Source organism: Microtus ochrogaster (genome assembly GCF_000317375.1).
Source record: "Microtus ochrogaster isolate Prairie Vole_2 chromosome 6 unlocalized genomic scaffold, MicOch1.0 chr6_random_2, whole genome shotgun sequence".
Taxonomy (NCBI): Eukaryota; Metazoa; Chordata; class Mammalia; order Rodentia; family Cricetidae; genus Microtus; species Microtus ochrogaster.
The window spans coordinates 3,393,537-3,406,389 of NW_004949095.1; the positions used below are offsets into that span (position 1 = coordinate 3,393,537).

Consider the following 12,853-nt stretch of genomic DNA (forward strand, 5'->3'; position numbering starts at 1 on the left):
ATGAGAGTACCAGACTGATGCTCTGCAGTATGAATAATATGATGTTAAGTTCGTAAGATGGCTATAAATGTAATAAATACATGTTCTATTTAAGGCATTTATAATTTCTATTGAGCTTCCCTGGCTGTGGCAATATGAAAGAGAGGGAACATCTGCATACACACAAAGGAGCACACAGGCACCTATGGACTTCCATGCATACATATTAATAGTTGTTTCATGTCTTTGATAGCCAGTTTAATGCTATCTAATATCACAATGGTAAATAAAAATGGAACAATGTCAACTAGATAGCATGACCTGAGGCCTGCTATGGATCTCCACTGGGCCTAGTCCAGTCTCTTTTTCCATAGCAGGTTTTCAAGCTATTTGTTGACTTGGGAACAGTTAAGAGCATGTCTCATTAGGGAACTTGACCCAGAAGTCTAGGTTTGTTTCTTCTCATGGTTCATCAGTCCTTGCTTGCTATGTTCTCCCCACACTGATGAACCCAACATTCTTGCTGTGCCAGGCTGATACTTAAGAGAAAGTATGTGTGCAGGCATCTTGCGAGGACCTTGGTCCATACTCCAGTTATGCATGGCTGGCCTTCCCTGCAGTCATTTCCATTTCAGGAGCTCTGCACCTAGCACAGGCTTCAGGGAACTACTCAGCTGGAGCAGGCCCAAGTTGTAGGCCATACCCACCTTCATCCTGGTTCTATGGGTCATGACCCTCCCTGTTCTGCCTCTTAGGAGTGTTTTCTCTTAAAAAGATAAATGCATGATCTTCATTATTTCTAGGAATTAAATACATAAATCAATTTGTATTTCTTTTTCTTCCTTGTTCATCTCCTTAGATCTTTGCATTCGACTCAACTAACTACAATTTGTAAAACAAAACTACATGCTGGGAAATAAGACTCTAAATAGTGAAATCAGGCATGGTTCATTCCTCACACTGGCCCAAACTACTGTTATATTAACAATTGCTGGAGGGGGGACCCACAACATCAAATGGAGAACGCCTGATTCTGCATGCAATTTGCCCTGCTATGCCCAGCCTCAGATAAGGGAACCATAATCTATCTTTTACAAAAGGCATGAAGTCAATGAATCTAATCCTTTGGGCTGACTTTACACCAGCATTAATTCTAAACTCTCGTGGTCATCACAGATGACCTACATGTCATTTTGAAAGGTAATCCACATATGCTGTATTAATATGGACTTTCACATCCAAGAGCTTCAGCATATTTAATAAATTCTTTTGCTTTTGCTTTTCCTTCCTTTCTTTTTGATTTTTCTTTTCTTTTCTTTTTGAGACGGGGTTTTCTGTAGCTTTGGAGCCTTTCCTGGAACTAGCTCTTATAGAACAGGCTAGTCTTGAACTCACAGAGATTTGCCTGCCTCTGCCTCCCGAGTACTGGGATACTTGGTGTGCATCACCACTGCTTGGCTTAATTCTTTTGCTTTTTAAGCATATCTACCTACAATATTTAAGAGAAACATCACATAGACAAATACTATGCAAACTGAGAGGAATGGTCAGTTCCCAAGAAGGTGTGGGAGCTGCTTAGCTTTAAAGTCTTGGTCCTCAACGGAAACATACCATTCATATAAACTTACCAATCCTCATTGAGTTAGTCCCTTCTCCTCCAATTACAGTGTCTCCCTCCTCCCACCTAGTCGCCCAAACCTCCTACTTACAAAACAAGCAAACATAGTTACCCCAATGCGTTCCTATGGTGGATCCAGCCAGGAAGCAGTAACAGGAAGAGGGAGGGATGGAGAGAGAGAGAAAAAAGTCAGAAAACCTCAGGGAGGAAAGAGGCTCTTAGGGTGATGCCATGCTGGGGAAGCAGAGGACCATGGGATCCCATTCACAGTCTTGGCACTTGCCAAGTCCATAGGGTTTGTGAAAGAAACGACAGCCCACCATACGTTCCACCATCCCCTCTCCACCCACAGGACAAAAGTCCTTTGAGAGCACTAGCAGGCCTGTGTCTAAGGCAGTGATACCTGGGCCTGTACTGTCTTCCAGAGGGCTGAGTTTAATGCACTTAAAGTGTAAGCTTTCATTTTCCCTTCCTTAGAAGTCTAAAGGCAAATTCTGCTTCCAGGGACTTTATATCTGCCTGGGTCAGAAACTCTCAGAAAAGTCATTTCCAGTGGCAGTGGCATTGGATAGCTTTATCTGCAGAGGCATATGTATCCTTGTTCAAATGGGGCTACCCTTGGTGTCTTTCCAAAGCTCAGACTCCAACATCCCTAAACAGCAACCAGATGAGAAAGAGGACTTTTGTTTGCCAAGGTCTTAGAGAAAACAATGCTTTTTGAGCAGTTTAATGAGGAGCCTCTACTGTGAACAACATGTTTACTGTCCAACTCTTAGAAGAAAACCATCCCTGTTCTAGCAGTAAGACAAATGTCCTTCCTGCCCTCCCAAAGTCAATTGATCTGGGAATTAAATTGGAGGTATAATCTGAAATCCTTAAAGCAATAAATTCTAAATGGCAAGAGCGCAAAAATGCTTTGAGGTATAACTCACAGGTGAAGCAAACATCTTCCCATCCCTCCACATATGTAAAAAGCATCTGCATCACCCTCAATTCTTGCCAGGCACTGTCCCAGGTATTGGAACAAATGACCTAGCTGATCTCTTGGAAGATTAGCTACTCTTGCAGCGAAGACAGACCTCAATCCAGCAAGCACTCAAAGTAATAGTGGTAACTTGCTGGGAAGAGATGGGATCACATGATTTGATAATTCACCATGACAGCAACACTGATTTCTTTTCTTTAGGTTGTATTTTTCTGGTACTATCCTAAGATGTGAGAACAGGGCAACAGATGGATAGATATGAAGGTGGACTGGAGCACAGTGCCCTGGCTTTACCTCCCTGTCTAATGCAGCCTCCTTCTCGAGGCCTTTACATCCGATAGCCCCTGAACAGGTTCTGAGAGACCATATTCAGGGAAGCCACCTCATGCGAGGAGGACCAACATTTCTTGCTCCTTCTACATAGATACAATACAAAAAACTGCATTATTTATCAATTAATTTCTCTCCAGAATCTTAATAAAATACAGTATGGAACAAAGGAAATTTCTAGTCACTGTATATATACCCCAATGTGTTAAAAAAAAAAAACCTAGGGGACATTGGTACATGCTAATATTAAAAGATAGGTCGGCCACACTACTGGAGATGTTTGGCTCATTCCGACTACCAAGACCTGAGCAAAGATAACAATCAGACATGGGTTTCAAGTAAAAGATTGGCTATTAATTATTCTGCACTCTTTTAAACAAGTGGCTTATTGCAGAGGAACAACTAAAAAGTTATAATTTGTAGCATATGTGAGGGTCCAAGGGCAATCTGTAGCACTAGAAAAAAAGCAAAACAAAGCAAAAAACATGGTTTTGAATTGATGTCAAGAAGAACATGCTTGCACCCTGTGCCTTGCTAGCACAGGGTCAATACCAATTTGAAAATGGCAATTTGAAGTGAGAGGGTTGAATAATAAAGCAGCAGAACTGGGCAAAAATTCAAACCATTTCACCATTGGTAACTAAAATATATCATAATTTATGCCCAAACAAGGCCAAAGCACTTTCCCCCTCAAATCCATTGTGAAAGCCAAGAGATCGCAAAGGAGATGCTTCTCCAATCTAAGAAGGCATGATCTTCCAGGTCACCAAGCAACATTGTTTTGCAAACAATTGATGTGCTTTCACAACCATCCAAATATTCACTTGTTAATGTTTGTTCCTGAATGTATGTATAATGTGTGCTTTGTTTTAACACTAGCTATCCATTTAGTCAAACTTAATGGGTTTAAACTGGACTCCAAGATAATCTCACATGCTAGGATACACTGGCTCCACTTTAATTGGCACTCAATGGGGACACCCATTTTACCATTTATTTGCTACTGATTTGCTCACCAGAGAAATAGCAAAAACCCAGTGTCTCCTGCCTCATTAGCGTAAGAGAGGAATTTCCTTGCTCAGTTGTGCAGTTGCCCTCCAGATCTATCACATGCAATCACTAAAGCTTTCCTGCCACCTTGCTCTCTGGTTTTCTCACATGCAATCACTAAAGCTTTCCTGCCACCTTGCTCTCTGGTTTTCTCACATGCCATCACAAAGCCTTTCCTGCCATCTCGCTCTCTGGGTCCCTTTCTTCCCAGGATGTGTTCTCCAGTAGCCAATTTTTGTTAAAAATGGACACCAGGTTCTGAAGAGCCCTTCCTTCTTTAAGTGAATTCTGTCCTCCTCCATGTAAGGGTGAGGTAATAGCAGAGGGCGGGGGGGGGGGGGGGAGAGCAGAATTTCTTGTGGGAAGAGATAGGCTTCCAAGACTGCAAGACAGGAAGAGGGGTCCAAGCTAGAAGGAACTCAATTATTCTGCTAACGTGTCTGGACTATTACTTGGTAAGCAATAATAACTACCATTTATTGTCCAACTTAAGTACCTGGTACTGTATTGAACATGAAATATACTTTACCTTATTTAATTCTCACAGAATCAAATGGGGTTATTTCTCATTTCCATTTCCATGTAAAGAAACAAACTCACAGAGTAAAGTTAGCTAAAACTAAAGAATCAGACCCAAGTCTGCCTGACTATGATGTTATAATGTCTTTCAAATGAGAACCACTGGGAGTTTTATCCAGCACAGAGAAATACAAAAGGAATCAGTATTTCCTGAGCTCAGCTATTAACCTATCTGTCTTAACTGATGTAGAGACTGTTGTTGGGAAGGAAAAATTACAAGTGTAACAACATCAAGATGGACAGGCACAGGGATGTCTTTCTGCATTTTCTCTGCCCTTGGTAAAGACAGAAGGATCTGCTGGGGAAGTTAGTAGCTTGTAACTAGCCAGAACAGCATGGCAGGAGAGAGTCTAACATATTAGAAAAAAAAACAATGAACTTGAATTCCACACACTGAAGTTGCTCAAGACCTGGTTTTGCTATTTGCTCATCGCATGAGCTGCACTAGCCAGAACTCTTAGCAATTGAGTTCTCAGCTACTAAAGGTGATCAATGAAGCTGAGTATGCATGGAAATGAGGTGGAAGCCTTTCTCTTCTCATTGCAATACGTGTCGCTCCAGAAGTTGTAAGGGAATCAGGTACTGCTTCCAGCATGAAGAAAGGAAATTCAGACTTTGGCCTTTTTACTTAACCCTTAGCTGCTACCATTTGAGGATATATTTTTCTTCTGGCTCTAGCATCTCTCCTGGTCATCTGTGTACCTTAAATCTATAGTTACTCTGTCATCTTTGTTCCTGTGACAACAAAACTCGCTCTGTTCTAAGCATTTGATGCCTAACCCTTTTTCCCCCATGAATTAGAGGCTGACTTAAACCAACCTCTAATATGTACTATGACAGCCGTATGACATGTCACTATACTCCAACTGGAAGGTATTTTTGTCCAAGTACCAAGAGGTAGGAGGAGGCAGCAGAGCATCTGTGTGCTAGCCGTTTTGTTATTTAAACTGCAGAAGGGCGACCTGGTTTGTATTTCTTTTCAGTCCTTATGTTCTAAACATAACCAGCCACCCTTCATCTGTGATCTTTGCAGGGAGGGCTTGCAGACTGAAGTTTAGCCAGTGTACTGTAAGGTTGTGTTTTGTGAGTACAGACTGAGCAGGTGTCTTGCAGGTCACACAATCAGCAGATATTTCCTGGGTCCCATTACACAATCTTCTATCCTCAGAGCTCTACAACCTACTTTTAAGCATGAAGGATACTATGATGAGTTTCTACCAATCTCACAAAACCAGGCTCTTCCCATGGCCATGAAGCCTCACTTCCTATACAGGGTGCCTTTTGCATTTGGGTCTAGTTGGTTTAGCAATTTGAGAGAGCTGTGTTTCCTGATTAGACTATTTAATTTAGCCTATTTCTGTGTCCACAGGATGAGGTCCCACTTATAATCGACCCTCTTCTGAATTTGTGCTATGGATAAACTGAAAGGCTTGGGCATTCACATCCATAGGACGACTGCAACCAACCATCCTATGGCTAGCTCCTCAGCAGCCACCAATGTCACATGTGCTACCTGACACATGCTGGGCCTCAGTGACAAGAACAGGTCAAATGGGAACTTTCCCCCATGTCTTCCACTCTGTCTCTCTGAGTCCCACCTGAAGGCCAGCAGGAGAGAATAAAGCAATGGGAACTCCCAAGCATACAGAGGCACTGATCACCTTTAGTGTCCTGACCTAGACTCAAAGTTAGATGAAATTCCGCGAGAGGCTGGATTCTTGATGGTCAACATCCTATCTCTTCACTGCTGGACATTTCCAATTCCTTTGCAGCAAGAGTTCTAAATTCACAGTTAATGGGCTACCTGGTGGCTAAATGCAATTTTAAAGCTATATTTCCTTCCAAAGTAAGAGAAGTAGATGCTCTATCTGGCTCAGTAGGAAATAGGTCCATTTTTTTTTGCCCCTTCAAGACAAAGTATAGTAATAGCTTCCTTTGGGAAACTCTTCTTTTTAGTTCTAACGAATAAGGGCAGCCAAGAAAGGGGCTCCCACAGGCATAGCTATATGTGTGAGGGACTACTTTAGACCCAGGCATTAGTGAAAAATGGGGGGTAGATAGCGGGGTTTTGGTGAAAGGTTTGTTCTGTATTTCTACACCCTTCTGGGTAAGTGAGCATATAGATTTCTGTTCCAAATAGCCACTCCTTCCCGATGATATGTGCATCCTTCCCTTCAGAGACACAAATCCCCCAGAATAACCATCCCAGAGGAACAGATGCTCTGTCTCCATGAGGCACTTCCAAATCTCAAATTGCCTGTGTCTCTGGGTTTCACTGAATGAACTCAGACCCAGCTCAGCTGCTACGGCTTATTCTCAGTGCATTCGAGAGACTTTATGCATCTTAGCCACCAGGGCAGAGTGTCAAGTGTCAGGAAAGTGACACACTTCAATGAAAGGAATGTAATAAAAGCTAATGTGGGCAGTCTGGTTCCTTCTGGCATCCAGAGGCCAACTGACTCATGTTTTTGCTTCTGGCCAAGGACTAAATAATGAAAGGCCAAATGCGACCAGATCCCCTCATGTGCCAGGGAGTACTGACAGCACCTCATGCCCTGCTACAACAGCCAACAGCTATGGAAAGCCCTGGCATCAGTCACTAGGGAGCCCGCCTGACTGACTGATGGAGAAGGTAAGGGAGGTAGAAGCTGAACTATTGGTGCTTTTTCTATTAAATGTTTAGACCAACAAGCAGCATTAGCTGCAGATTTGCTACTGAGAACACACACAGGAGCTCATCTGTTCATGTAAGTTCAGCTAATCAAGTTAAGCACTGGGCATAGCAGATGTGGAGAGAGTGAACACCTTGGTTCAGAGTGCAGGCTTAAGGCTCAAGACATAACCTAGTTTGTAGTCCTCTGATTCCCCACTACCATCTGAGTCTGGGGGTAGCCCTGAAGTGGAGTCCATGTGCCTGGGAGCCAGGCCCCCAAATATGGCAAGGCTGTAACTATTTCTGTCTTCCCACACCTGAGAGCGAAGAGGAGATAGGATAACAACTGACTGTGGAGCCCGAGGCTTGCCAGCTCCAGCCTCCCATCAGCAGAAAATGATGAGCAGGCAGAAGAAGACAAATGTGCCCTTTCCAGAGAGAAATATAAAGGACAAAAGGTTTCACAGACCTAGTCACTCACCAGGCTTTTCTTGAAACCCCAAAGAAGAAAAGGCAGAGTTTGGGGTATTTATAGTTGACAAAAGTCTTTCTCCACATGGCCCAGAAAATGAGGTGCTGTAATAAGGTCTTCAGAGAGAGCTATTCTCAGTCTCTGACAAAGTACCCCAACACACACATGCACACATACACACATACACACACACACTCATATACATACACATAGACACACACATATACACAAGCACATTCACACACATACACATTCATATACATACTCATAGACACACACATACACACAAACACATACACACACTCATATACATACACATAGACACACACACACACACACACACACACACACACGCACACTTCCCTAGGAGGTATCAGCCAAGGATGGAGCCCCGGGTGTTCTCATAGACACCTTATTATAATGTAAAGATGGACTGGAAAGAACAGAAAAGTTGCAATGGGATATATTTAAACCCAGATATGACCACACTAATAACACAAACACCCTCTTACCCCTTCCTTAAAATTCAACTAAGTTCCCAAATAGAATGCCAGGATTACATTATAAAGATTCCCTTTGTTTGCCATATCTCCAGAGAAAAGAGCTTCCCCCAGCTATTCCAGGCATAGCGTATATGTTTATCAAGAACAGAGATGATGGGACGTGCAGATCTCTGCAGCAGAGGGACTCTGGACATTGCAGCATTGAGAATTCAGCAGGAGGCCATCCCTTTGTCACCAGCGCTGCTTTGGAGAATTGGCTGGGTTCTTTTGGCTGACTGTGGTGGAAGGGATAGCAAGTCACTTCTGGTTTCTGAGGAACCAGATAATGATGCTACCGTGGCAACTGCCATCAGTTGCTCAAGCTGACAGAGCAATAGCCTTTGCATAGGCCTCATTAGGGCAGGGTTCAATTTCAAGGGGGAGGGGGAGAAACTGGGATGGAAAAAGGTTATGTGGGTAGTGGACATTCTCTGAGGCAAACCCATGGGACACCAGAATAAAAATTATAATGAGACAGATACTTGAAAAGCCTCCAGACAAGCCCAAATTTGGCTTCCTGTTGGCCTGATCCCCTGACCATGTAGACTATGGGCTCGGTGACTTCATTCTGCTCTCTGCCACAGGTTGCTGGCAGATGGGACTCTTGGGAGTCCTGTCATTTGTGATAGAAGAGCTAATTTCTCTGGTGTTCTCAACAAGGAAAAGGCAAGTGCAGAGATAAGAAACATAGGTGTATGAGCATCAGAACGTGTTAGCAGAACCTTAGCAAATGTGGCAAAAGCCAAAGGGGAGAATGGGAGCTCACGCTATAGGCACAGAAACCAGAGAGGGAACAGGCATGGCAAACTAGGAAAGATGACAACCGAAGAGAATGATGGAGAAGGATGAACAAGGACCATCTACATTTCAGAGAGAAATGAACTGAAAGTTCAAAATATGGTATCGATAAATCAAATAATAGATCATCGGTCTTGATTCATCCCATAAACGTGTATCTTCCCCTAAGTATCCCTGACAATAGAGAGTTTTCATCTCTGGGATCATGGAGGCTTCCCTGGCCACCACCACTGCCATGGTTCAAAGAGCACAAAAGTGAATGAGACAGATGCCAACCCTAGAGCACACTGGTGTCAAATGAGTCCACGGAGAAACAGCTGGCCACTGGGCATAGGACAGGAAGCAAGACTTCCTCTGAAGGACACTTCCTATTGTCACCTGCTGGTTGTTAGGAGCACAGACTCAAGGCTGTGGGAAAGAGATAGCTGGGTGGGAAGCAGTTAAGTCTTAGACCAGTTAAGCCTTCATCCATCTTAAACTATATGTGTAAATTCCACACCAACATAAAGTTTATTCCCACTACATTTGACAGCATGAAAAATTAGAAGACTTAACATCTGCTGATCATTCACACTGATGGCCCCAGTGGTAAGTACTCTGCATTCCCTATTTTCTCTCCATTTTAGAGGTTAGAAATGGAGGTTAGGATAATTAATATTTTGCTACAATAAGTCAAGGACATGAAGCTGGGAAGGAGAAGGGCTGGGATTCAAATTGGGCTCAGCCTGGCCCCACAACTGTCACCTTTCCTCTTCTGTGCTGTCACCTATGAACTCTGCTCTTCTTCAAGGTCTGGTGAGTTCTGTCCCCTAAGCATTTCCCCTTACCCATTACTCAAAGATGGAGTGTGCTACTGATACCAGAGTGAGAGAGGAACAATACCAAGTGATGCACACAAATGAATTGATAGAATGAAAAGTGAACTGGACCTTTTAACAGCCCAATGGTCGTATTCTGTCTTTAGCAAACAACAAAGTGGGCTTTCTTAAGGCAAGGGCAGACCCTATTGAACCACGGGGAAGACAAACTGAGAGTCCCTTGGTACAGATAGGGTTGCCTTTCTTGGTATGTTGCTATGAGAACCCATACAGGGGAGATATTATGCTTTTAGGGAATCTCTTTGGGAACAGTTCAGGCACATTTATAGGACGCTTTCGTCCTGTGAGAGCAAAGGTGACTCTGCATAGCTCTAATGGGGTGGAGATGCCTGTGCACATGGGGACAAGACACACTGAATTATCTTGCTACCACCCTGTCTCAGGATCACAATCATCTTCATTTCTGGAAGATCTTAGACTTAACCCAGCTGGGAATTCTCAGCTGGCTCTTGACACCTTATTTTTTGCCCTACTGTTCAAGTGGCAGTGAGGATCAGGGATAGAAGCTGCCAGTGCTTAGCAGAAGTTGAACAGAGGACAATCCCTTTCTAACACGCTGGATATGGGAAGGGTAAACCTATGGAAACTTCTTTCCCCCTCCCCATATGGCTGCCTTCCATGAAAACAGCACCCAAATGCTTCCTCCTCCCTATCAGGAGAAAGTGTATCCAGCCTTGCTTGGAAGGCAAGCCCCCAAAAGGATGGCTTTGAGGACTCCAACATGCCAATAGATCAATACGTGGGGTTAATAAATTTCCCCAATTGTCATGAATATGAGTTGGTTTCCGTGCGCACTAAGAACATTTTCTTAAGTATGTCTTCAAGGAAGATTTGGAAAATCAAGAAAGAGTTGGAAAATCATTCCTTTTTGAGCTCTCGTGTATCCATATGTTTTTTTAAATTTTTAAGTTCATTTTTACATACCAACCATAGTTCCCCTTCCCTCCCCTCCTCCGGCTCCCTCATCTCCACTTCCTCCCCTACCCAGCGCTCCACCACTCCTCAGAATGAGTAAGGCTTTCCATGGGAAACCAGCAAAGCCTGGCACAACAAGTTGAGGCAGGACCAAACCCTTTCCCCCTGTATCAAGGCTGAGCAAGCCATACAGCTGTCACCCACATGCAGAGGGCCTAGTCTGGACCCATGCAAGCTCTCAAGTTGGCAATCTAGAGTCCGTGAGCTCCCACTAGCTCTGGTCAGCTGTCTCTGGATTTCGTCGTCATGATCTTGATCCCTCTTGCTCATATAATCAATCTCCCTCTCTTCGACCGGACTGCTGGAGCTCGGCCTGGTGCATCCATATGTGTTTTATATCCCTGGACTAACTAGATCTCGGTTACTATTGCTCATGGACAGAGACCCTCCCATGCCCAAGATTTTGAGATCCTCAACTCTGCTCTGGCTCTACTACATTACTCTTCCATGGTGACCTGTCTTCTACTGATGCTCTTCAATCTTGCTTCCTCATTTAGGACACATGAACTGGAGCTGTAAGAGCTTAAGGACTCTGTTGAGAACCATTGGCAAGCAGACCCCTAGAGTGTCGCTCTTAGGCACCACTCAGAGCATTCACTTCCCAGGTGAACCCTGGAGATAGGTTTAAGTCAACCAGGCCTCCAGGAAGAGGAAAGGCAGGGGAATGGGACAGAAAAGAATCTACTTACGCCAGAGCAAAGGCTACCAACGCACCAACCACTACCACAAAGTCCAGGATATTCCAGAGGTCTCGGAAGTAGGATCCATCCTGCAGGATCAAGCCTTGGTCTATCATCTGCAGGACAGGGTTTGAACAGATGAGGCCAATGGTTGTAAGTAAAACCTACACCTGGGTTTGCTTCCTTATGGCAAGGGCTCTACTGCCACTGTCTCCTAGTTAAGCCCACCCTGGGCCTGAGGAGCAAGGAGGATATCCAGCAGGCATTCTAGGAGAGGACTGAAGACCCCTCTCGCAGTCACACAAATTCCCCAGTCTACAGTGAGGATGCAGCCCCCTTCCTATAGTCTAATAGGATTGGATTAGACTCTCCTGCCATTACAGAATCCTATCCTTTCTCCTGAGTATCCCAGAGCTCCAAACACTGCCACATACACATGGATGGATAAAAGTGCCAGATAGGTAAAATTCAGAATGAGACAGTCCTGTTGGGATTTTAGGCCCCTAGAGGCAGAGGGTTTGGTTGGAGTTAGACAAAGTCTGAACTTACATCTCCCTAACCCATTGCTTGGACATGTACTTATTATAAGACCAGAAGTGCAATGTGCAGAAGTATACAGTCCTCAAGCTGTGCCTACCTTACTACCTGCCTCCTGTTCAGTCCAGGAGAAGAGCTATACATTAGCCAATCACATCCACACAGCCATGCCTTCCCTCACCGGACACCGAGGCTGGAGAGGACTCTGCAGAGGCTCTCTTAATGCTGCCATGGACTAGGAGATGGCATATGGGGGAAGGGCCTTAAAACAGACAAGTGGTATAACTGAAATCCAGAGGCCAGGTTTCCTCTGGAAGATTTTACCTTTATAACCATCTCAAAGGTAAACACGCCGGTGAAAACATAGTCGAAATATCTCAGGACCTGTAAAGACACACTTGAATGAGACAGAGAGGACCATGTAAGGCTGCCAAGCTTTACGCACACCTTCCCGCTGACCTTTGCCATTCTGCATGACAACCCCATCTCCCATACATTCCCACCCCAAAACACAGTGAGGAATTTTTCCTACTACCTATAGCAGAGCTGGGAAGTGAACATAAGGAAGAAAGCACCAGCGAACCTGCTTGAGCTGCATGTTCCACAGTCTATTACTTCTCTTTGGTCATAACTTCTGGGGTCTGAATTGCCCCCATACAACTCTCTTTCAGGCTCTGTGTGGTACCCAGGTGATGACTCAGTGGCTTGTGGTTAAGCTGCAGTTCTACCGCATCCACACACATCACCTATGTTAGATCCTACATCCGGGCCCTCCAA

At 44.2% G+C, this 12,853-nt stretch overlaps 1 protein-coding gene across 7 annotated transcripts in view; it reads right to left on the minus strand.

Moving 5' to 3' along the window:
• Cacna1e (calcium voltage-gated channel subunit alpha1 E) overlaps nt 1-12,853 on the minus strand; it is a 492,139-nt gene that overhangs the window by 56,836 nt on the left and 422,450 nt on the right. For all 7 annotated transcript variants that reach the window (XM_026787573.1, XM_026787575.1, XM_026787572.1 and 4 more), the window contains 3 exons: nt 12,401-12,460; nt 11,549-11,655; nt 1,710-1,721 (listed from right to left, as the gene is read on the minus strand). In XM_026787573.1, coding sequence (XP_026643374.1) covers nt 1,710-1,721; nt 11,549-11,655; nt 12,401-12,460 — 179 coding nt within the window. The remainder of the gene's footprint in view (nt 1-1,709; nt 1,722-11,548; nt 11,656-12,400; nt 12,461-12,853) is intronic.